Here is a 26690-nt window from a genome sequence, read left to right as displayed (position 1 = left end):
TCTGAACAGAAAGTGCTTGGCATAGCTGCGTGACTCCTAAGTGAATGGCATATGACAGAAACATGTCTGCAGCTTTAGGCAGTGCCAGAGCATACGAGAGGCAAAGGAAGGTGGGAAGTTGAGGAATATTAGATCGCCTCAAGTTCCAATCTGCCTCCATCCCTCAGCCTTCCTGCATCATATCAGTGCCTGAGTTGTGCTGCACTGCCTGCTCTGCACAGCTGAAGATTTATGGTAAGTCTGCTTTCTCACACAACATGGAAGATGAGTTGGCCACTGAAGCATCAAGGATCTTGAGCAGGTGTTTAACATTAACTATTTAAGTGTACTAAGATTCTCACTATATTGCATGAGACTATTTGTGCTTAAAAATAGTTTAAAAGTCAGTCTAAAATTAGTTCCCTTAAATCCACATGATCCACATCTTCACCACATAACATGTTGAGATGTGGGGTTTTGTAGCCTTATTTATTACATATTGTTTGGAGAACTCATTTTTATAGGATCTGCAGTTTCTTGCTTTCACTCTACAATTGGGAATAATAAACAGAATCACAGAATCACAGAATAAGCTAAGTTGGAAGGGACCCACAAGGATCATTGAGTCCAGCTCTTGGCCCCTCACTGTACCATCCCCAAGAGTCACACTATGTGCCTGACAGTATCATCCAAACGCTTCTTGAACTCTGTCAGGCTTGGTGCTGTGACCACTTTCCTGGGGAGCCCATTCCAGTGCCCAGCCACCCTCTGGGTGAAGAGCCTTTTTCTAATATCCAACCTAAACCTCCTCTGACACAACTTCAGGCCATTCTCTCGAGTTCTGTCACCAGAGGTCACCAGAGAGGAGATCAGTGCCTGCCCCTCCTCTTCCTCTGAGGAGGAAGTTGCAGACTGGGATTAGGTCTCCCCTCAGTCTCCTCTTCTCCAGGCTGAACAGACCAAGGGACCTCAGCCACTCCTTACACGGCTTCCCCTCAAAGCCCTTCACCCTCTTCGTTGCCCACTTTGGACACTCTCTAATAGCTTAATATCTTTCTTATATTGCAGTGCCCAAAACTGCACAAAATATTCAAAGTGAGGCCGCACCAGTGCAGAACAGAGCAGGACAATCACCTTCCTCAACTGGCTGATGATGCTTTGCCTGATGCACCCCATCCATGCACAGATACCCAGAGCTTTGAAAATAGTTGAATGATGACAAATGGTAACAACACAAATGGATTTCCTTTGTGCTTTCAGGTCCAGAAGAAATGCCAAAGTATACTGAGACATTTCTGGGCTTACCTTTTGTTTCTCTTTATGCATGGGCAGTACTGGCTGGTTTTAGGAAAACAAAAGAAGCTCAACTGCAGATAAATCTGTAATGACCAGATCCAAGAGGAAGCTTCTGTCTAACCTTGGTCTAAAAGCTTACTCTTTCTCCTTGTTGCAGTATTTGGGTATGAGAGGAAGACAATGATACGCTTTGAACTGTACTTAGTTGTTCCTCGATGGAAGATGGAACTGATGTTATTTAGTACCACGACCTTACAGAAAAATCAAGGCAAAATCTGAGAATGGAAGCCACCCTTCTGAGTATCAATCAAACTACAACTCTTAATTTTTTTTCCCTTTTTTATGCCCAATTTCTGGCTAGGGCAGCAGTTCAGTTTTCAAAAGTGAGAATGTAAAACTTTTAAGTATCATGGCTACCAGAACTAATACATCAGTAAAGGGAAAACTGGAAACAATACTCAAAAAGGTTGGGTAAAATGTAGTTTTCAATGTTTTCTGTGAAATGGCAATGCCTGTTAGAACTTCTCTTGTCAGGCTGATGCATCCCTGTATTTCAGATTCCATTCTTACAGGACATACAGTGAAAAGAAGAATTTCTGTTTCTGAATGAAAAAGAAAGCCAGTAATTTCTCAAAAAATATTAGTAAGAAAGTAATTCTTTAAAATAAAAGAGCTAAATGACAAAGATAGAAAATTAATGATTACTTGTCATCAGATAGAAAAATACTGCCAAACCTGTGTGCTTTTGCTGATTTCAAGGTTAAAAGAATATGTCACCCAATATGGGATCTCTACTCAGTTGCATACTGTGGGACTTAATCTATATTGAAGCTAAATATTCTATAAGTATGCAGTGAAGTGCAAAAAACAGCAATTGAAAAATGACATGATTAAATGGCACAACATGCAATCATTTGCTCTCAATTATATCAATGTATCTTCTTCATTTCAAGGAGTCAGGCAGAAATATTGTTTTTTAAATGCCTCTATTAAATTGGGCACCAATAATAAAATAGATGAGAGTCCTAATAAGCTCATTTGCGTACCATACATCACACACCACAAAACTATTCTCTCAAAATGGGTTTGTTCATAGATCTATCTCCTGGTTGTCACCAGTCTTGGCTATATTAAAAGATTTTAAAGGCACAAAGCTTGCAGACTATTCAGCGAAAACCCTTTGTACTTAACCCTTGAGAGATCTTTAATGCTAATTATGGAAAAAGTATTGATATAATATCTTTCCTGTCATATTTTATTATGATGACGGTCACAACAGAATCTGGGACTGACATTTTAGAAATATCATTTAATTGCAAGTCAGAAATACAGAATGACAGTTTGAAGTAGAATATTACCTCTTTCAAAACAGCGAACTGGTTCTCTTAATTTAAAAACCCTACCTTTTATAGTATTACAACTACTAAATTGTTACGCTGATCATATCTCTCTGTAACTCACTACTTAGTGAAGTGTTACGATATTTCTCTTACAAGAGAACTGCACCTGTTTCTATATATTTTAAAAATGGCAATGAACTTACGGGAAAAAAGACTTCATTTTTGCACTGGCTTCAAGAATGTAGTTTAGAGTTTACACTTTACATATAATAAAGTTCTTATATTAATTCATTCATTTCATTAGTTAAAGTTACATGGGGATTTGTGTTTATTGGAAATAAATAATGGAAATACATGTATTAATTAGGTAAATATGTTTCTTTTAAATAAAATATTTACTTTTAAATAGTATTCTAAAAGTCTCTGTGTTCTTTCCCATTTTTCTCTAGAAGTAAAATATATACATTAAAACCAGTAAAAATTCAGACTAGATGCTTCTGGACTCATCCATAAAAGCTACTATTATATCTGTACAACATTCTTTAACATCTTTGTTCTATTCTTTATGCTCATTTAAGTACTTCAAAATATTTGTTTGTACGAATACCATTCAATGGTCTGTTATTTAGCTCATACTCCCATGTAACTAGTAATATGTAATATGCTCCCCTCCTTAAATTAAAAACACTATTAAAATTCCAGACGTATAAAACAATATGAAGATTAAGTTACTATAAACGACACTATAATAGCTTACAGATTGCTTGTATCATTACAAAAGTGCTGGTATCTATTACAGTGTCTCCCTGGAATAAAGAATGCACTTTTGGCAATAATCTGCTAAAAAAGTGCCCATTATTGTTAAGATGCACCTATCTTAACTCTAAACTAGTGTGCAATTACAGGAAGGTAACTTTTAAAAATAAAAGAAAAATGGTGTTGAATGAAATGAATGAAAATGAATCTTCCCTACTAAAATACAACATAGTTTTTCCAAGCCTTGTTTTTCTTGTGTTTCTTACAGGGAATTAATTAGCTTAATTTTCACACTGAAATATTTTAGAGCTATTTACTACACACTTCAAAGTTGGGGTTAACTTGGTTCTAGGAGATAAGCCAAGTCATTCAGATAGAGGAGCCAGAGGGGATGGCAGGAGGATCCATTTTTCTAGTCTAGCACTATTTGTGTTTATAAAGGCCTTTGGTTCATGTCTTCTCATTTAATTCGAGAAATTCTCTTTCCCGCAAAAAAGATTCAAAGGACAAATATTACAGGAAGTGCCACAATTTGCTAGGGTTTCTTTTTTTGCCCCCAGAAAATGCTAAGATAAAAGTAGAATAAGCATCAGACAGGTAGGATAAATATCAGTGCTATGTTTTGCTTTTGTAATGAATCCTGAACCGCACTACTCAAACATTCTCTTTTCTGTACTGGAAATTACAAACTAAAAATTTTTGCAAGATCCTCACACTGGGTAGAGTTTTAAAAATCAAGTAAGGAATAATTTAGGCTCAACTTCAGTTACAGTCATTGGAATTCACTTAGAATTACAGCCTAAAAGAAATCAAGATGTTTCTCAGCATATTAGATGCCAAGAAACCCCCTCCAATCACCTAAAAACATTAGGTATCAGAGTTTCAGCCATCTTTAATGAATAGTTCAAACTGTTAAAACTTTGTTTCGTATCTCAGAGTTATATAAGGCTTTAAAGGAAAAACTTCCTTGCATGGGTGCACATCAACACCTGTAACTCTCAAGCTGAGGTTCAGATGTTAATATTGTACTTACTTCCTTTCTTAATCTACTTCCTTCACAGGTGGTAGACATGTATTTTTGCTGTTTCTGTGCAATGAGCCTGGTATATTCCAAAATGTAGTGAGAATGTACTCTATTCTGAATAACAGAAAAAAATCCTGCAGTGCATTGGCATTACCTTATTTATGGGAAAGCAGAGAACATAAAATAAATTAGACTAATTTTTTGGAGACTTCAGGACAGGAAAAGGAAAACAAAAACATGTAATGAGAAAGGAAAAAGATATTTCCTTTGGCTATTTTCTTGTGTCAGCGAAGTAAACTTAGCCTGGACTCAAAAATGTACAGCTTGAGCTGCACTGGGATAAACACAGGAAAATATACTGTGATGTTTTTATGTGTGTCTGTATATGCACAACGACAACAAACAGGCTTTTCTAGAAATAGTGTTCTTCATCTTATTTCCAAAGAGCAATGCATCCTCAGAATGGATATATGCTAAAATATAAAAACATTTTGTTGATTCTTTTGCCATATCTTAAGCATAAATATACACAGAAACACACATTTTTTGGTTTCAGCTCAAGACAAAATTAAAAGTCCCCAACAAGAAAGGCTACTTGCAGCAGAATCAACCACATCCTGGCAGCACTGTGATGAGGTAGGTTCACCCATACCAGATGTAGGGTAGCCTTCCTCAGTATCTAACTTGGTTAGTATGTTTTAGGCAAGTGATCACATTGACTAGGGAAGTGATTGTCCCTCTGTACTTGGCACTGATGAGGCCGCACCTCAATAGCATGTTTGATTCTAGTCCTCTCATTTCAAGAAAGACATTGAGGTGCTGGAGCATGTCCAGAGAAGGGCAACAAATCTGGTGAAGGGTCTGGAGAGTAAGTCATATGAGAAGAAGTTGAGGGAGCTGGGATTGTCTAGCCTGGAGAAAAGGAGGTTCAGGGGAGACCTTATTGCTCTTTACAACCACCTGAAAGGCATTTAGTGCCTTAGGTTTAGTTGGCATGGTGGTGTTTGGTCAAAGGTTGGACTCAATGATCTTGGAGGTCTTTTCCAACCTTAACGATTCTGTGATTGTTTAAATATGTTAAATTTTAAATTAATATTAGCTTGCATCTTGTACAAATTAGATACTACTTTGACATCCACAGTTTAGTCCCAGGGCAGTGAGAAGGCTTGAATTAGAAGGGAGGACAGAAGTAGGTGATGTGGTCAAGATGAACTGTGAATGGCAATCAAAAAGCTAAGCATTGTCAAAAGCCAAATATCTGGGTGAGGTGACTGTCTATGATGATCTTAGACACTCAGAGGTACTCATAGTATTGCACCTTCAACTGCTATTCTTCCACTGCCTGGATAACAGGATTGGGGTAAAAAGAGAAGACAGGATGAAAGAGTCCAAAAAAGAGGCATTCTTTCCTTCATAATGCTTAGACTAGAGAACATTATTAAGTTGCTCTTACTGTGCCTAAAACATGAAAATAAGCATCAGTGCAATAAAGGGAGAGATGGTTCACTAAGAATGACAGTGCTGTGCGAAATGCTCAGCAAATCCATCAGATCAGAGGACAAGCTTCCAGCTTTATTTTGAGGTGAGGAAATACAGCACTTTCCTAAGAGACCAGTAAGGGAGTCATCCTTCAAAACACAGGAATCCACAAGGGTTTGGGTTTTTTTCCCCATTGACTTTATGCAACAAGCATTATCTATGTTCTGCTGTCTCTAATAATATGGTGCTAGTCTAAAAATCACGTTCCTGACTGACATGTCACACTTGTGATATATAATATACCTGATAAGGATTGCAATAAACACTTCAGAATGTGTACTGAAGACTTGTTATTTTATGCTCATATTCTTTCTCATACTGAATTACACTTTACTCTGCAAATAATTCTACCAAAATCAATAGGTTTCCTGGCAGTATGATATTATTTTTATTGTAAGTAAAGGTACTAATACAATCTATAATAATACTCCCTATTGGGACTGTGATCTATTAACTTACATGCAAGGACAAAACTTGGGAAATCTATCCAGTATAAAACCAAAATTAGGCAACAGTCTGCTAGGTCAATGATCCACCAATTAAAGAAAAACCTCTTCAGTAGGATTTAATGGCTCCAGAGAACACTATTCAATCAATAATCCACTAATATCGGAGAGATTTGCACCTGAAAATGCAATGCTATGGCTCCAAAGGGGCAGTTATAGACAATCAAATAAATTGTCTAATCACATGCAGTAGCACAAAGTGAACCTTAATGGAGACAGTACAGTGAATTTCTGTTAACTCTCTTATATTTTCAGTCCACGCTGTAAAAGTTTTTCTACATGTTATCAGTAACAAAGGAAATAAAACTTTGAGGCCAGCCAAAGTGCCAACCCTTACTGTAAATAGGTGCAAGTCAATCTTGACATATATTTAGGGAAAATATTTCCTTCTCTTTTTCTTTTGTCATCTTTTCCTTTCTTCTCATTTCCCTTTTCCATGTTGATAGAATGATTCTGGTTTTACGGTAACTAGGTCTTCAAGGCAATAGCAGAACAATAAACAGTCGCATTTTCAAGGAGTCATTTGGGTGGATCAAAAGAAGTAAACCAATTAGTCTTCAATGATAATGAAAATAAGTGATGGATCTGAGAATGCTCTCTCAAAAGAAGTCAAGTCAGCCATTTTTCACTTCTACAGATCTGAGTCTTCAAGAGGCCATGACTGAGAGGGGAAAGATAGTTCAGTCTGTAGATGTCATCAACATGAAAGTCTTGGGAAAGGAACTGTTAGCCGTTTGTCACTATGAAATTGCAAGTTTTACTTTGGATGGCCAGTTTGGGACAGCTTTCTCTGTAAGCCATGGTGTCTTCTGTGTTACTCAACCTGAGGGAGACCTCAAGTCTTTCAAGCTTACCCATGACATGAGAATTAAACATAAACCATCCCACTACAGTAAGAAAGACAGGGACAAGGGCTCAATTGCATCCCCACTAGCTCCAGTTAACAAGGTGGCACTGGTTCAAATGAGCACCGTCTTGCACATTCAGGAGGGTTGAGAGAGAAATTTGGGCTTAACTTTTCTAGAAAAAAAAAATAAACCTGTAATTAGTGTAGGAGAACATGACAGATATTATCATTAAATCATTCTGAGCTGGAATTGCAGTTGTCTCATCCTTAAGTCCCTCAGGTCTTAATGAATTCCTGAGGATTCCTAGAGTAGGATTCATCTGAGCTAATGGAGAATTGAGCCTGAACTAATCATTTAGAAGCAGATATTCTAGGTAAGGTACCTTTTCTCCATAACCTAAATTTTTATTTTTGTTTTTAGATGCATAAAACAGGACAGATCATTAGCATCCCAAAAGTGCTTTTCTTTCCCCCAATTACTAGAGAAGAAACTCAGAGAAGATCTCTGCACTGTAGCTGGTCTGTTTTAGTGTGCCTCTACCTATGCTGTTTGTGGGACATTCATCTTTGTCTACCAGAAATAAGGGGACAGTACATAAAATAGAGCTAGGAAGTAAGTAAAATATGAATTAGTGGCCTAAAAAGCCACTAGCTTATTCTCTTCTCCACCAAAGCTTTCAGTGAATTGCCATATCTGAACTCTGCTAAACTCAGTTCTTTGTTACTGCAGTAACCTCCATCACATATCCCAGTTTTAGTCCAGAGCTCTTCAGTGTTCCTTTATTTTCCCCAGCAAAGGGAGCAATTGTGGGGCAAAATGGGTTTAGACAATCAGATAGTGTTTATGAATAATTTTGATGCTTTGATTAATCAAGAAGTAAGCAACAATGTAAAAAACTCAGAGAATACATGGTTTAGGATTTACAGCCCAAATGGGATGATGGAATGAAAGCTCCTATCTCAGATGGGATATTTTGTACTAAATGGGAACTGCAAGTAACATCAGTGTTGCCTTAAATAGGGAGACCTTATTGAAACACAAACTGAACTTTTTTTCAGTAAGTAATGAGTATATTAAATCAAAATTTTAGATACATTTGAGCATATTAAGCATTCAAGTACTCTGTGTGTAGAAGTATGGTTATATATATAGTATTGTACAATGATATTTTAGTACATTAAAATCAAATTAGAGCTATAAAACCATGTATTGTATTAGGGCCAAAAAAATATATGTAGACCTGCTTAACTATAAAAAGGTGGCTTCTCATTTCAGTGGTCCACGGAAGTGCTACTTTGGGCTGATGGGCCATGAAAATTCAGTCTGAATTTGCTTCAAACCTTTGTAAGAGGCATGAGTCTACGTTTGACTTTGGAATCCTACCTGGTTTTGTAGGATTTAATACTGTATGCCTTTCTGTTTGCTAAAATTTAATCCAAACAAAACTTGGGTAAATAATGCCAGGAACATCATTCCAAAAACTGTAAAGTATCCAAAATGCAGTAGTGAAAGCAATTCCTGGCACCTATAGGAATAACCAGCACTTATGCCCGATTTCTGAGTCTCCAAACCCTTACTCAAACCTTTACTTTTATTTCATTTTGGCCATAATCTTACATGCTCCCAGACTCATTTATGTTATATTTGATAGAGATGTGTTTAATTGAATTTTTTGTAAGACATACAGTGCCGACTCTTCTGCAAACTTTTCAGTTCAAATAAAAAGTATCATAAGGTGCATTGATTAGTTGATTTGCCATTAATTACCAATGCAATACTACTTAATCAGAAAGCTGAATTGCTTTAGGAATTGGAGAAATAAGAGATGATGCTGAGAAATACTTTTTTGAAAAATAACACTTCATCATCCAGTATGCTCAAGTCATAAATTTAGTGGAAGATGAAAACACATACTTCTGAATGGGTCTAGTCATTAGAAATAGTTACAAGCATCAGATAACTTACACTGTTTACAAGGTAAGCAGAAATGTTTAGAAATACTACTGACTATGGAATTCAACAGACTTTTCGAAATTTTAAATGAGAAAAAAATTTCAACATTTTTGTATGAACAAGCAATCTGATCTCTTTAACAAATACATTGACTAAAGTCAATGAAAACCACAAGTATTCAGTACTGCTGAGAATCACAAGTGTTGAGTACTGCTGAAAACCAGGAATCTCTTTGTTAAAGATCCAAATAAAGATTTAGGATACAGGTATAACTATATACAGCATGTTGCGTATTGCTTCAAATAAAATCAGAAGAGAAAATGACATGAAATGCAACATTATTTTTACCAAACACCATTTAGCAGAAAATCTCTGCTAAAATCCTGTTCTGAACAGGAAAATCCTGTTCCCCCTCCAAGTTTGGAGGGGAAAGAAAACAAGATCCTTTATAAATCCTACTACTGAAAGCCCTAGAGGCTTTCCCAGTTGTATATGATTGAGAAGGGAGTCTGAGACAGACAGATACTGGCAAGTCTAAGCTTGTTCTTCAGTTGCTGGTGTGTGAGAGAAAGCCATAACAACTTTTTGAGGCTGATGGGTCATTTCTCTATATAGAACACTTGAAGTCTTAAGTTTTATTGTAAGTGACAGAAATATATAACTAATAATTTAGGCTCCCTTGCTGTCTTTTGGAAGGCATTTTGCAGAGAAAAAAAGCATGCTGTTTGAAGTCCTGGACACATAAAAGCAAATGTGGCAGAACACTTCTACTGACAAGCCAACAGGCACATAAATTTCTGGCCAGACTTTACTCAAATGAAATTTACTAAAACTTTCATGAAAGAAAGCGAACTCTTTTTATCTTCTCATTCTTTCCTGCTCCATATCTCTCCTGACCCACAAAATTGCCATACATTGTTATGTTAGGAAATCAGTTGTGCCAATTATCAGTCTCATTATATCCAGTCTTTCAGCTGCTAGAACTATGTGTTTACCTGAGAATCTTGTATTTCATTTAAAAAGTAAAATTCTGGTTCTGGCTCTTATCATTTTCTGTGAAAAGCTAGAAAACATGAACTCGAGACTCAAAAGACAGAAGAGAAATAAAAAAAATGAATAAATAAAGTAAATGTATATTTGTAGCTATGAAGTTCCCACGAATTTGAAGTCAATTTCTTTATTTTCTTAGTCCACATTCAAGGAGTTTTTGTGTTACAGCAGAAATAAAAACAGGAGTAAGATAACCAGGCCTCCCTCCTTCCAGCTGGGCAACTTGTATTCACTCTTTCCCCTTTCTACTATAGCTACCCTCGGAAACTCACTTAATGTTGGTGTGGAATGGCCAGAAGTGTCACTAAGGACTGCAGCAATGTTTGTGCCTGTCCTTCATAACTAAATATGAAAATGTTTGAGGCTGCAAGGAGCACTGAAAGCTGGTGGAATGAGTAACAAAATGACTCTGTAGCCCAGCTGCATGTTATGTTGCACAGAGAACACTGGGCTGACCAAAGTATATCACATAGATGCCACAAAACTAAGAAATAGCAGACCTTACATAAGCTGGGTAATGATCTTAACTAATAATATTATAGTAATTCTAGTATCTAAATATATAATAATGATGGGAAAAAAATCAGCCATACATCATCATCATGGCTAGGCTTCACGAACGAAGATTTGGGAAGGGCTCTACCCACATTTGGTACAAGCACGCTGGTGGCTAAAAAGACCAGTGTGAGATAGACATGTCCGATTGCAAAAGGCACAGCAGAAAGACTCCTTAGGTGGTATATTCTGCAAGACACGATTCTTTCTGCGTTGTCTTTTCTCCTCGAGTGTGATCCTGCGTGTGTTCTCAAAGGAAGCAGCAGCGTTATAGGTGGTGTGTCTCCAGGCCTCCCGGTTGGAGGCCAGAGTAGACCAGTTATGGTGATCAATATGGCCAAGGCTGAGATGTTGTTTCAGGGAGTCCTTGTATCTTTTCTTTGAGGCTCCTCTCCTGCGGCAGCCAGTGGCAAGTTCACCATAGAGCAAGATCTTAGGGAGGCGGTGGTCCTTCATCCTTGAGACATGTCCTGCCCAATGCAGCTGTGTTCTCAGCAACATGGCCTCAATACTTGTGACTGCTGCTTGTTCTAGAACAGATGTATTGGTCACATAATCTGACCAGTGGATGTTTAGGATTGTATGGAGGCAGCGTTGATGGAAGCGTTCTGAGAGTTGCAGGTGGTGGTCGTAGATGACCCATGACTCAGATCCATATAAAAGAGTAGACAGCACAATGGCTTTGTAAACACTGATCTTGGTACTTTTCTTCAAGTGTTTATTTCGCCATACTCTTTTATGGAGTTTTCCGAAAGCACTCTATGCCTTTGCTAACCTGTTGTCTATCTCTCCGTCAATCTTACCATCCGAGGAGATGAGGCTACCTAGGTAATTAAACTGCTGGACTGATTTGAGCTCTGAAGCCATACATACTCAGCAGGATTTACACTTTGAATAAAAACAAGAAATAGCAAGGACTCAGTCTCCTTTCATTGCAGAAGAACATGGAATATACTGAGAAGTAACCTAGAGGAACAAAGGAAGGTCTGCCCTGTGGTTGGTTCCAAAGAGGAGGGTCACTGTAGCTGGGTTCTACCCTAACACAGCCATTGACTTTCTGTGAAAACCTAGAAAAGTCATTAAATATACATATATTTTATTTCCCTCATTCTGAAAAGGTGATGATAATAATAACTACCCCAAAAGTTTAGTGGGGTTTACTTCAGTAATGTTTGTACAACATGTACAGCTCTTGACTGGAGAGTACTATAGAAATGCTAAGTATTATTATTACATGGGAGTATTAGAAAAAAAAGTAATGCAGTAGGAAATTCTTTAATAGAAACACCCAAATTAATATGGGATGATTTTTTTACGACAGAAAATCAAGAGGTCAAAATAATTTCCTACTTCTGATTTTAACAATCACTCCTCCCCAAACATTGCTCTCATCTTGGGTCCCAGCTGCATGTGAACTACATATTCAATTCATCCTCCAATTGTAAGATGAAAGAAAAGCACCTAAAAAATGGAATAACTCTTTTTCCTAAGGCATAAGTGTAATATAAAGTATAACATTATGGAATGAAAATCAACAGCGTTGTTGAGTTTATTTTATTAAAAATGATTCTCTGTGGACAGTGCCTGTGTGTATAATTGGGATGGTGCAGCACAGTAAATTTCCATTAAGAAACAATGATTCACTTAGTACGGTGAAGACAGTAATACGGTTAAACTCTTAAGTTAAGTGGAAAGTAAGTCAAACTAAACCCCAACAGGTTTTCTGCTAGGGGCATAGATAATGTTTTGGAAAATGTTCTAAATTTTCTTTCTCAAATATATGTCTTATACGTTGCAATATTCTTAATTATATCCATTTTCTCCTTTATACACTTCCCCAGGAGATTAGTGAAGAATGGAAAACTTACTTATAGTGGATTTCAGATTTAATGAGACAAAGATGGTTTAATATATATGACAAAGTGATATGCTCTCACCATATTTGATAGGTAATTATTTTTTATACTCTAATGGCTACCATTTTGAGAATAATTAATGTATTATTTGTGTAATTAATAGATAATCAACTGAGTATTAAAAGACTGGTTACATGGTGGTGGGTGGTACTACCCTGTTTAACATCTCTAGAGCTCTTGGCGTGTTGGCATGACATCACATCATATATGCATTAAAAGTTTTCCTTTGAGAGACTTGTGCACATTCAAAATACATAAGTAACATTGGTATGATATTTCTGTGTGTATATATATATATATATGTTTCTGTGTCATACATACATGTATAAGAACGTATATTTTAAAAAAAGTTTTCCAGAACTTAGATTTTTAAATGCATAGTTCTGCACTTAAATAAATGCCATAACTTTCCACAGATATAAAAACATTCAGCATTTCCTATGGAAAACATGCATCTATTGCTGTGAAGTTCTGCAGGTCTATCAACAGTCCTTCATAACCACTAGCTTTGAAGTTTGTTGATAGATAAAACAGAATCATCATGATTTTTTTTCCCCATTAGCAGAAGACAGCAACTCATTAAAAAAATGGTATTGATGTCATAAGAAAATTTAAAATTGCATTCAAATGGACAAGCTCAGGAACCTGAAAACCATCAACTTCATCTATATCAACACAACCTTCTCCCAAATCATCATGATTGGAAAATTAGCAGTGAAGGAATGACTAAATGGGAAGATAGTATTTTTTTCTTGTGTTGTTTTCTTGAATGCTTGTATAAAAAAAGGTATGTTTAGAGGTGTTGGCAACATGCTCTTTGAGGTGCTGATTTAAGAAACTGTCCATCACCTTCAGAGTGCTGTTGCCCTACACACCCTGGTGTACTACTGGAAGAGAAAAAACCCCTTACCTCCAAAGCTCAACAATGATTTGTGATTTCTTTCTTATTCTTTGGTCAAAGATCACTTGCAGAGTAAAGTGACTCATAATGATGACCAAGGTGAGAGCTTATTTAGAAGCTATGAACAGAAGAAAATGACGTGGTTATACCAGATCTGTTTGCTAACTTAATAGACCTCTTTCCTGAATGATGCCACTACTTTTGGGGAATGAATCAAAACATGCAACCTCCACTAAGTCAGTTGCAAAGCTGAACATTGGCCTTCAGTTGAAAGAGCTTGTTCATCTGAATATAGCATTGCACATACCATTCTTTTCCCTCCTTTCCATAAATTTTCAGGCTTAGGTTTAAGATGTGGTCGAGATTGATGCAAATCTCATGGTCTTTGTTTTTTCCACATATCTATGACCTTGAATGCTTTCTCATATATGCTAAATTTATCTCTCTGTAACTGTTACCTCAGATACGCTATTCTTGACTCATATGTGCAAAGAAACTGATGATCACACACCTTAATTAATTGATGTAGGGAGTGAAATTCAGAGTGAAGCTTTTTGTGACAAAACTCAGGGGTTTTTTTCCCCCTCTCTATGTCAGAGGGGTTGGAACAAGATAATCTTTAGCGCCTCTTCCAACCCAAACAATTCCAGGATTCTGTGATTTATAGTGAAGTAGAAGGAAAGAAAATTATTGTTTTTCCACTCATGATGCAATTAGTGCCCTCTAAAATTCTCTTTTGCAAAATGTTTAAGAAATAAATATTATAGCAAAGATTCAATAAAACAAATATGAATGAACACATAGTACATAAACAAAGGTGAAAATATATTATTAAATATGTACATGCATTGTAATATGTTATGCATAAAATAAATATTTTATCCTATCATAAAGAAGAGTTTCTCTACAAAATGATGATCATTTTTTTATTACCTTAAAATACTGCAGTTGTTTCTCAGCATTCATTGTTCCTTCATTTTCTTGTCTCAGACAGGAATTGAAGATGAAAAGCTCTGTATCTCTCAGCCACCCTTTCAGCTCTTTGATCCTGACCTCCAGCTGCCTTACCAGGCTGCCACTTTCAGGCGAGAGCAGGTCACGTGGACCCAACCCACTGTGCCCTACCATTATGTCTTGGATCTTCTCTCCTAGGGTTTTCTAATGCATCAGATAAGGAAAACATAGATTAGTCATATGTACCAAAACATATACAGGTTAATGTGCAACAAGAAGCATCTGTTAGAAGGCCAGAGATGTGGTTTTTTAATAATTATTACTAATAGCAATAAATTTCATTCTTAGTTTCCTTGTTTCATTCTATTTCATTTTTTTTTGTACCCTTGTTTCTCACTTATGCTGTTCTCTCTGGGTCACTGACTGTGCTAGAAGGATTATAAATCAATGTTTATTATGAGCAATTAAGGACAGAGGAGACAAAATGCTACATAACTTTGCAAACTAGTTACTCTACAGAATTTGTCTGTGGCTTTAGATGATTATGACTGTGAGAGTTACTGGTTTCCAGGTAGCAACAGAAACATGACAAGCACTGAGTTCACCAGACTCCTGTCCAAGGTACGTCTACATTTTTGGAGAAACAATGAAATATTTTTTGAATTATGTTTTATGAACTGCCAGGTCATAATTTCCAAACATGTAGCCTTGGGGCTATACGGAGGAGCAGTTAAGTCGCAAAAGAGTTGGTTTGTTTTTAAAGTGGATGGACTCATTCAAATGTCAATAAGCTAGAAATTGCAAATCTTCACTGTTCCTGAACATCAGTCCAATTATTTAGGCCACCAAATTCGAATCTCAGTTCTCTGTGTTAAGCATCCACTTTAAAAATAATGGACCAGAATAAACATTCACCTCTGATTGCTAATGAAACTAATTTACTACATCTTTTCAAAGTAGTATTTCTAATAAAAGAATCACTGAATAACATTTTGATAGTGGACGCTGTGAGCATAATGAATATTCTGAAGAGGCCAGGGATAAAAAGTTACCTTTCTTTTCAGTATCTTGAAAGGCAATTCTTTAACATCACAAGGGAGATATGCTGTTGCCTGCTTCTTCTATGCTAAGACATATTTTATCTGACCTATAAGAGGCTGTCAGGCAGACACTTATTATGAGCACTAGATCTATGGTACTGATTGTTGAATATTGAATATACACTGACACTCACATCCAATAACCTTTTAAACCGATAATTATTGGTGGTTAATTGTTGTAACATGAAGATACAGTTTTAGGTGACCCAATATGGCTGTCTGTTGAAAATATATGCTTTAGAAAGTTACCGGAATACCATTTATAACAATGAAGTTAGCTTCCAAAAATAAGCTTTGAAACACAAATAAAATTAGAGCAACTGATAGTAATCTACTATGTGGCATTCTGTAAATAACGTCTGTAGGAGATCATAACTGAAAAACGTGCTTTCTTGGCAACACCCTTCTATTTTCATGGTGCAAATATTGATAATTTGAAGGCCCTCAGTGGAATCCAGCACTAGCTATTGTTTTTATGCTGTAACAAAAGTAGCAGCAGGAGGTGAAATCAATGCCCTTGGAGGGTAGGGTCACAAAAAAGAATTTATTGCCACTTTTTTGTTCTGGAACAGTTTGCAATCATAAATTCTTCATAAACAGAATACTTCAGAGAATGGTCCGTCTTCATAAATATACGACAGAGGACATCAATTTCATTTAATTCACAATTTGTGTCAGCACAGCAGATGCCAATGCCTGCCTTGATAGGGTTGTTTAATATGCAATTGAGACAGAGTAATATTCAGCACAGGGGACAAAATTTCACAGATTAAACTGTACGCACCACTGACATTTCATTCTAATGTATTTCCATTCCACAGTGTTCACCTTAGATGAAAGTAATATTAAAAACCATATCCCTCTATTTTGCCATTGTTAGAAGTTAAAATCCTTGTCTTTAATTTTTTTCATGCCAATTAAAATGTAATCATGCCAATTAAAACAGTATGTCTAGTGTTGTTAGTTACTGCAAAGGTTTTTATTAAATTAAACAAAACTCTATCAAACTCTGCTTATTATTCATGAAACTGCATTTAACAGGAAAACTGTAATAGTTATATTTTATTTTTCTGTAAATGCTGAAATTAATGGCAAAAGTTAATCTCGAGGTATATACTGAGAAGCAAAGGGCTTCGAATTAGGGCTTCAATTTTTTTTTTAAGACAGAATTTTTTTAGACTTTTAGAATTATCATCAGTTACTTATAGTTTTATATCCTACCAACTCTAATCACTGCCACTGAATTAAACTGATTAAATACATTGAAATTCATAAATGTAAGGCTTACATCTGAAGTCATTTTAAAAATACAAGTTGTCATGATCAGATGTAAAAGATTAGGTTACTAAGTCCTATTTTTATCAATAAATTTATTAAAGATCAAATAGATTCAAAATGCTTATGGTGAAGTTGCAGATTAAAAAGTAATAAGATTACTGATCATAAGGCAACTTTTAACATTTTCTGACAATTTGCACATTTAGAGAATTAAGCAATTAGAAGCAACTGTGCTGAATCAAAAAAGCCCCACCCTCTGAAACAGCTATTGCATTGCTACATGAGCTGAAGTGACACAAGTCAGTACTTAAAATCCTGTTGGCAGGTTGCGTATATAGTTTACTCTTAATATAATAGAAATATTTTTAAACTAGGATAATAGCATGCAAAATTATGCAATGTAACTGTATTGCTAATATCATACATCTATAATTAATCATTTAAAGTAATTTATAAATTTATCTTACCCTTGATTTGAAGTGAAGGCAATTAAGGAGAGAAGTGGATGGAAAAATATATAGTTTGACCTCTCTCTCTCTCTCTCTCTCTCAGCTGTTTTACAACAATAGGACAATAGTGTCTCCTGCACAGTGCCATCATCGGTCTCTGGGTAACAGAATCCCTATATTGCTTTTTTTGCCAGATTCTTGTATCTCACTCTTTGGCTGAGACCCAGCCCATCATAGCGTGAAATGAATTACACGAAACTTTTTTGGTTTTTGTCAAAAGTGAGTTGAATACAGCAGCATGAAACATATCCTGGCTGTATTCTCAGTTTCAGGTATGCAGATTTGTACTGAATCTGTATATTTGTTTTTGAGCCACCAGTGTGACCTGAAGTATGCAGTGACAGCCCCACTTTTCATCTTAAAGGTATAGTAAATAGTTAAACAGTAGATGTCTCTAACATGTACCTTCAGAATAAATTCTATTAACATTCACTCAAGCATGACAGTCAGTGTATATCAGATATACTGCATTATAGTTGACTTGGTGCATACCCTTAATACATGGCATATTTTACTTACATTTTTTATGTATTAAAGAACTAAAATTATTAAAGTCAGACAGGAGACAAGCATGGAATAAAAAAAATCAACAGAAGAGGAAAATACTATGGAGTTTTTATAATAGAATGAGTAGTTTGTTTGAAATGTTCATGGTGGATTGAAAGAGAGAGATATTTGTGCTTCAAATTAGAAATCAGACAGACAGTGTACTTCAACACACAAAAATGTACACATAACCCACAAACAGTAATAAAAATGCAAATACCCCAAGCAGTTCCCATTTTTCATTAATTGAATCCACTTTTTCAAGGAGGTCGTTTGGTAGTAAAACACCACTTTTCTTCAGAGCTTCAACCTTACTAAGCAGTTCCATCTTTTTCGGGTGCCTGATTGACATTTCTACATTGTATCTCTAAAAGGAAAAGAAATATATAGTATTAGCTGCTGTAAAGAGTTTTCATTATAAAAAAATAAATTTTCATTGTATGTGCCCAGTTATGGTCATGCTTACTCTGACGTTTTTTAATTTTATTTTTTTTATATACACAACCTTCTCATGACATATCATAAGAGATTTAGGTACCAAGCATATAGACTTCTGCATGACGTATATATGCAGGCAGTTAGCAATTTATTGCATATAGTAATATTCAGTCTCTCACAATATTCACTTCTACAGTAATATTCACTAACACTCTCCCATCTGAATCTTGATCTACCTTTCTCTCATTCAGGTTAGTGGGACCTTATTTTTCAAATATACTACTTCAACAAGTAACAATGAGGCTCTCGATTCAAAACCAAACCAAACAAAATCCAAGGAAATAATTTCATAATTATATTTCCTCTACAGCTTATTTCTTCTCTCTTTCATTGTGGATTCTGCCTCATAGATGGGCCTGAAATGCTAATACATATGAAAATGTGAGAGTTTCACCTTAGAAAAACAATTAGACATAACTCCCTTAAAATACAATAACAGTAATTTGATTTTTATAGCATCAACCAACAGGAGCACTGAAATGGCCCACAAAAGAGAACAGCCACAATGTTAAAACAGTCAAATAGTTTCTTCAAGCTGAAACTACCTTTTATTTCCTGCACTGCTATTTACTGATTAAAAAAAGAAAAAAAGGACAGAGAAAACAGATATAGGAGAAAGAAGAAAAAGAAAAACATGAAGCTTCTTTCATAATTACTTTCACAGGACTTTCTAAATCTTTTAGCTGTATATTACTTATATAGTGTATACAAATGTATTCTAATCTACAGACACATTGGCAAATAAATATTTTTAAAAACTGTATTCCCCGGAAACCTGAATTAACTATTAAATATAATATTTACTATAGTGGTTATAAATGTTTTCATAGTTGATAAAGAAAAAAAAAAACCCAAAACATTAATACGCAGGCATCCATTCATATACATACCCTCCATATAGTTAACTTAATTAAGTATAAAAACATTGATTGAAATAGAACTTCTGATATGGCCAAAAATATGCCTCTTACTGAGAGAGAAAAGTTCAGCACATATCCTTACAAAGGTGTTTACAAGACATACATAAATTATGCATAGCTATTAGTAAATTGCTTCCTAAACATTAAGCTTTCTTTGCTTTAAATTCAACCAAGAAAACTGCTATGGCAGCTCATACTGAAAATGTTAATAACTGGGCTAAGTATAAAAAATTAAATGAGAATAAGGAATGTTTAAAACATGGATGCCTTCACTAGATCCAAGAACATGCTCTGTAGGAAAACAAAGCGAAAAGACAATTGGAGACAGCCTAAAGAAAATAATAAAGGTGTGAAATCACTGTTTCAGCTAACAGGTTCTCAGTATTTCCATGCATATGTTTGCATATTGTTAGTTTCATATTTTAATCTCTCATTTACACAACACATGCACATCATTTGTATTATGTAAACTTCAGCAAATATTAGTCATTTGTGGATCATAGAGCAAATGTTTTAAATGAGGTGATTTAAACCATTTCTCATTATTAATGAACACTGATCAGGTGCCTGTGTATCCAAAATTGCATGAATATGCATGGTAAAAAACAAGGAATTGTTTACAAAGAGCTTGCCTTTTGACACTTGGTGTACTGCGGCTCAGGTTTGAGACATGTACAACAGTAGGCAATACCTACCAGGATGGGTGCTAGGGGTCTGGACCCACCAAGAGGCACCACTATTTTATTCAACTAATATGTTCAACAGCCATGCTTCTTGGTCCTGTCTTATTGCCTTTTCGGCTTGAATGGTTACTGGAGGAGATTACAATCTTCTTTATGTAATCTGATTTCTATTTAAAGATGATATAGCTGAAAAGGATTTGCATAATTATTTCCATAAGTACATGTAATATCAAGGGGAATCCAGAGTCCGATTTGCTAGGCACTGAAATCCAGTTCATGTGACTCCCTTTCTTTTGTCAAGTGAATTAATAGACTGAGGGAGTCCTCTAGCTGTGTGTCACTGGTGCAGGCACAGCTAGTTACTGCTCTAGGCTGGCACTTGTCTGGGCTGGGTATGGGGATGTTTCTAGGCATCTCAGGACTGATGAAGAAATAAAATACATTCCATGTTTCATAACTACAATGCTCTTGTTAACATAGAAACAGAAGACATTTCGTTTAATTTTTGACTAGATAAAATAATTCAGTGCTGCGTAATCCAAATAGTGTGACAGATGTTATAAAGGTTATTACGTTAAAAACTAAATAAACTAGACTTTATGTATGTGCTGTTTTTGTCACTGTGTAACCCACTGTATAAACAAGCATGATTGAAAGTGCTGATTGATAGAAAATGCATTATACAGTAACAGTAAAAGATTAAATAATTCAGTTGATTATCAGATGTATTGGTATGTGACTGAGAGTCAGTATTGTTTCACTCACGGATATTTAAAATGCAGTGTGTATTTTAAGGGAAGAGCTTAATGTACAGGAGGTACAGTTTGAGATAAAACAAGATGTTATTGCTAATGCTATTTTTTAATCCATTAAACACCTAGACTCTGAGCAGTTGCATGGAAAAATTAGCCACCAGCTCTATCAGTGCTGCACAACCCTAGTCTGGTAGGACTACTTAATCCTTTGGTGAGAAGATAATTTAATCTTCAGATTCATTCTTTCCTCAGCTTTAAGGGAAAAAAGGCTGTTCCATTGTGACATTCTGTGGATGTTATGATATAGAATACTGTTTAATAGCCAAAAATGAGATTAAGGAAGTTAAGGTTGCAGGCTTCTCTCAATAGCCAAAATAATAAATAAATGAGTAATATTTAATTTCCCAAAATACTGTCATATCATAAAACTGGGAAAAAACACAAACAACAACATACTGGAAAAACTGCAAAATATTTACATCATGATTAGCTGTGGGCATGCATGTCTGGTTTTGTGTTCCTGAAGCCACTCAAAAGAAATCCAAAACATTGTTACGTAAGTTAAAGAATTTGGCTTTTTATTCCTTCTCACTCAATACAACAAATATTTCTCAAAGGACAAATAGTGGAATTTAAAAAATGGCAGTAGTGTTTATCTGGGAATAAGTTTGGCAGAAATATTTAAGCCACAAGAAGTTGAATTCCAAAGCAAATATAGTTAAAACCTTACTTTCCCTGATAAAAACATTCTAAGAAATAATTCAGGCAGGCTTGATTGAGACACATTTTTTGACACTTTAATCTAAACTGGGTATTTTTTTATTTTTTCTTTAAAAAATTATCTAAAACATTTTTTTTGTGTGAAAAATTACACCCGAAAATTCTGCCCAAATGCAGGCTGGAACAATGCCTTGTAACAGTGTTAATTGTCACCATGGAAACCAGAAGAATAAGCCATTTTGAAACTGGTATAGAAGGCACACATTGAGCAACTCAAGCATTTTTCAGCCTCCCTCAGTGTTAAGGAACAAGATGCCTAGTCACTGAGAGGTCAGAGAAAGAAATCATCATGAAAGGGTCGTAGATGTGCACTGTCTGGTAAACAATAAAAAAATCTGTACACAGTTAACAACTCTATAAGACTGCACACTGCATCTTTCAGAAGGAGAAACACCACAAAAAGGTGATCAGGACTGGGGTGCAGATTCCACCCCTCAAGCAAAACTTTAGGGCAATAATACGCGAACCTTGCCCCTAAAGCTCCCTGGGAATTCTGTTGTTGTAATAAAACTTCAGAAGAGGAAAGGAAGAAAAAAGCCTGCATGATGGAATTCAAAATAATGCTCTAAAAGCACACAGAGAGATTAAGACATCCATTGTAAGACTTTTGTATGGTGCTTCTGTTGGTTATAGTGAAAAGAGACCAGACATACTGAACACACAGTGGAGCTATGGCTACGAAGTACAGAAGAATTAAGCCAGTAAACTTTCTCCATTACTGGAATAAGGACATGCTATTCGTAGATGTTCTGCATTCCATCATTCACTTCTAACAAAGTATCTTCAGTCAAATGGCACTGTAGGATATACAACTGAGATCAGGACTGAGTGACCTGCAATTTTAGTTTTAACTGCATTCAATCTTTAAACTTTAAAAATTTGCCTTTTGGGATGTTTTGACTGCTGCAGACACCAATAAATACAGATACATATCCTCGGTGTCTGCATGTGCATGCACAGTCAGCATTGGCACACATTTGCAAAATATACTGCATGCATAAAATTCAGTAAAGAATACTCTGCAAGCAAATTCACCAAATATGTAATAAAAATATATACAAACATATATATATATATATGCACATATAGCAATATTTGTCCATCATCTCTTCACACACATTTTCTTTGCTTTCTGGATAATGTTTGCACTCTTCATGCTAGGCTTCATGGTGGCCCCTTAGGAAGCCCATGCCTAATGCCATTCAGTGATGAACAAAGAGTCTTTTTATTCCAAAGTCCAGGGTCCAAAGCTCAGCTGTATACAGGCAAAGTGAAGGAATCTGCTAGAGGCCAGCCTACCCTTCACAATAGCCCTTAATGCTTCTACCTTTTTGGTACTGTCAATGTGAAACATTTTAGAAACTGTCCAGAAGCTTGGTTATATTTCTTATGCCATCAATAGCACTAGAACCTCTGGACAACATTCAAGATCTGGGCTGAGCGATCTGTCTAGATGAATAGCAGTTGCTGTTTCTTGCAAACTTCATGTATTTCACCATTAGCAATTTATGGCAAATAATTGCACAGAGAAATTATAAAGACTCCTACAATTGTCCTTGTAAATTAATAATAGGCTTTCTTGATTGGGATAAATTTGCTGCTGAGCCTTTGGAAAAATTAAAAAGTGCAATGTCATTTAAAATTGCCAGAACTCACAGAGCAAATTACATCTGAGGTTAAGAATCAGTTTTTCCTCTTCTAGTTTATTCCATTTGCATGATCTGGAAATCATATTACATTGGCTATGTATTGTTAATTGGACATAGATTGCATTATCTTTGATATAAATCAAACTACAAATATTAAAATGAATTGCAAATTCTGTAATAGAAGATCATAAAACAATCCTTTTTAAGTATCTCCCATTAATAATTTAATTCCAATTATATCACTTGGAAAACTCAAGAAGGAGAGTGCTAACTTATTTCCATCTGCCTTTTTCCCCTACAAATAAGCACAATAGCACAATATGAATTTGTGTGAGAGTACATGTGCATATGGGTGCATGCCTGTAAAACAAAGCAAGTCTTTGCACTTTTTTCTTAAACCCCTACAGACACCTTGCTTTTTTTTTACTGTTTCAGAAAGTAGCAAATGCAGATTACACTTCTGCTGTGCATTCCCTTCTGTAGCAGCTAGAGAAATAAACATATTGAAAGAAATATTAAGCAACTTCATGAACTAAATTTTGCCTACATTAAAATTTATGCAGTTGGTATCCATTGTTCTTCATTTTTTTAAAGAAAGGTAATCCCAACCCTTTAAATTTTACTATAAATGTAATATCTTTTTGAAGACTTTGTGTGCTCTTTAATGAATTTATATTAAATATTTAATACTGTTTAGGGCATATCCACTACTACCAAAAACAGTTATATTCCCAGCAGTCCCACTGTTTCAGGCAGAGGGCTTGATTGATCCTCCTAGCCTGAATTGAGTAGAATGAAAAGAAGCAGTTGGAAAATAGCTGCAATCATTTAATGCAGATGACCTCTGACAGGCTCACAGCTCTTCTATCTGAACAGAAATTTGCATGGGGTCTCTGTGCAGAGGAACAATGTAACCTAAATGGTAGACAATCTTTATTCTAATGAAGTGGGTGTCAAGGTCAATGTAAAACTGCAATGATAAATGGTGCACCACTAGGCAAGAGAAGTTGCATAGGCATTGTAGTGCTTTCACATTAATTGAAGGCTGAAATGCACTGAGTGAAAGCACAAGACTCTCTTTTCACCATAATGTGTTAATGCACAAATGTTTAAATGTTTTATTCAAGCCCCTAGCCTGTTGGCACAAATCTTATTGCAAACAAAAATACAATAGTTGGCCAATAACCAGAAAAATAGAACTTTTTATTAGCTTGCCTTATTTCTTGAATTCCTAACAACTTCCACTATCTACTCAGAGTACCAAAAGAATAACAAGTCTCTGGACACCTAATGTAATTCCCATGATCCTTTTTCTATTTAGGATATCTGTCTTTAATTAGTTCCAAACAAGCAAGCCTTTAGACAGCTCTTCATTAGATACCATTCCCAATGAACTAACTACAAGAAGAAAAGTCATGCTTCAATATTATTATTTTCTAGATTCCAAGTTTTCTTTTAGTATATAGTTAACATCTCCAGGTGCTTTTTGTTCTCAGGAAGAATTAGACCAGTAAAACTGGGTTTTGTAATGCAAAGAGTTGTGTGCCTAGAGTGGGGACTAAACTACAATCTATTATTGTGGCTTTGTCAAAACTGCAATACAACTATAATTATGGTACTTCATCAGTCGATCAAGCAATTTGTGGAAGGCAGTACATTTTGTCTTATAAAAATGAGGAGGACAGTAAGCTGCTTTTTAAAATCCTGAGCTGCTTAAGCTTGTTAAGGGTATATTGTTTGCTAATACACTCATTAGCAGCCAAGCATTTTAACTTCATCAATTAAACAGGAAATGGCATTGCACCATTAGTTTCACAAAATGCTAAAAAACAGATAGGAGTCTACAGCTAAGAATTTTAGAAAATGCATTTTCACCTGTGACCTGCATTATACGCTTCAAACCAGTTTTTATGCAGCTACATATACTTGGGGGGCAGAGGGTGTGTCTGTCTGTGAATGAATGTAGGTGGTGAAAGCCCTGCAGATAGTTGTGAAGCTAATTATATATATATATATGTACACACACACATACACCCACTTAAAATTTTGCAAGTCCCCTAAAGACTGCTGCTAGAGCGCAACATCATTTCTTGACACTGATGAACATTTACTCATCTGAGTAATCCCAAGGATGACAGAAGTTTATTCCTGTGAACAACTAACAGCTTTCCTGGATAACTAACAGGTTTGCAATATGGATGATAAATTTTGAGTATTTATCAGACTTTATAGTTTTAGGCTCTTCAGTGTAAATAGGTACTAACAATACAATTAGAGTTATTAGAAAAGGAGCTATAGCTTATTATTAGCCAAGAGGATCTGCAGATTTTTCAGTTTCTGGGGGTCTGTGAGCGACACATACTATACAACGACATTTCTATTTTACAACTCGCCTAAGCAAAGAAATTTTCCATACAGAAATCTGTCTTCAGGATATGGCAATTCAGAGAATAAACTCCAGTGGGGAGGGTCAGGGGGAGGGTGTGGGGAAGTGTAGTGTAAAGGAAAAAAAACACCAAATCCCAAAAAAGCCCCACGTTAGTGATGAAACTGTTTAAAAAACTGTACAGCTTCATCTGTGTGTGATTTGTCAGGTCTGAAGCTTTGACGTGCCCAAGGGGCAGACCCCAGCGGGGCGCAGGCTGCAGAGCTAAATAGCTGTGAAAGAAGTCTTAATGTAGGATGGAATTCAAACTAACCTTGACATGACCTCAGGAAAAATATGCAAAAAGTAAAATGAATGCACTCTGCAAGATACATCCTAATTTTGTGGCCGAGCTAGTTAGTTTCACAAACATAACTGGGATTTTAAAAGCAAAATAAAATGTGAGAAAAAAGGGGAAACTTCGGAATTCAGAGTAAAAACTCAAACAGGCATGGGATGTTGCTGTGGACGCATATGAATCATTTGGAAACAATCCAAATAAAAACCAACACTGAACAATATTGTTGTCAGTCTGTCTATTCAGGAAAATTGTTTTTTTAGGTTGAATATAAATGACACAAAGCCAAGATTACATCACTGCATTACAAAGTCTGTTGTGGCTTTTAGCCGAACAAGCTCCATGGTTCTACTGGCTGATGGCAGTAATTCAGTAAAAAGTTTTAAGGGCTTCTTTTTTTTCTTTTTCTTTTTTTTTTTTAAGCTTTGTTACTATAAATATAGTGGAATTTTGCTTAAATATTGATTATTTAAAAATTTTAAATCCACATTCCAGAGTTTGTTCTGCAAGCTTACGTCTTCATGCAAACAATAAAAATTTGAGTGTGTATATTGAGCCTCGATTTGGCTTTATAACACATTTTGCCTGTCTTGCTCAGTGTTCAGTTAAGCAGGAAGACATCCACCTTAATA

At 35.7% G+C, this 26690-nt stretch overlaps 1 protein-coding gene across 9 annotated transcripts in view; it reads right to left on the bottom strand.

Moving 5' to 3' along the window:
- The window catches only part of AKAP6 (A-kinase anchoring protein 6), a 274096-nt gene that overhangs the window by 33646 nt on the left and 213760 nt on the right, over positions 1 to 26690 (bottom strand). For all 9 annotated transcript variants that reach the window (XM_018082582.2, XM_018082580.2, XM_018082581.2 and 6 more), the window contains 2 exons: positions 18271 to 18417; positions 14597 to 14821 (listed from right to left, as the gene is read on the bottom strand). In XM_018082582.2, coding sequence (XP_017938071.2) covers positions 14597 to 14821; positions 18271 to 18417 — 372 coding nt within the window. The remainder of the gene's footprint in view (positions 1 to 14596; positions 14822 to 18270; positions 18418 to 26690) is intronic.

Source organism: Manacus vitellinus, unplaced genomic scaffold, assembly GCF_001715985.3.
Source record: "Manacus vitellinus isolate BGI_N305 unplaced genomic scaffold, ASM171598v3 scaffold_6_pilon, whole genome shotgun sequence".
NCBI lineage: Eukaryota > Metazoa > Chordata > Aves > Passeriformes > Pipridae > Manacus > Manacus vitellinus.
The sequence above is the reverse complement of the archived record's forward strand: the minus strand, read 5'-3'. Positions and strand labels throughout refer to the sequence as shown.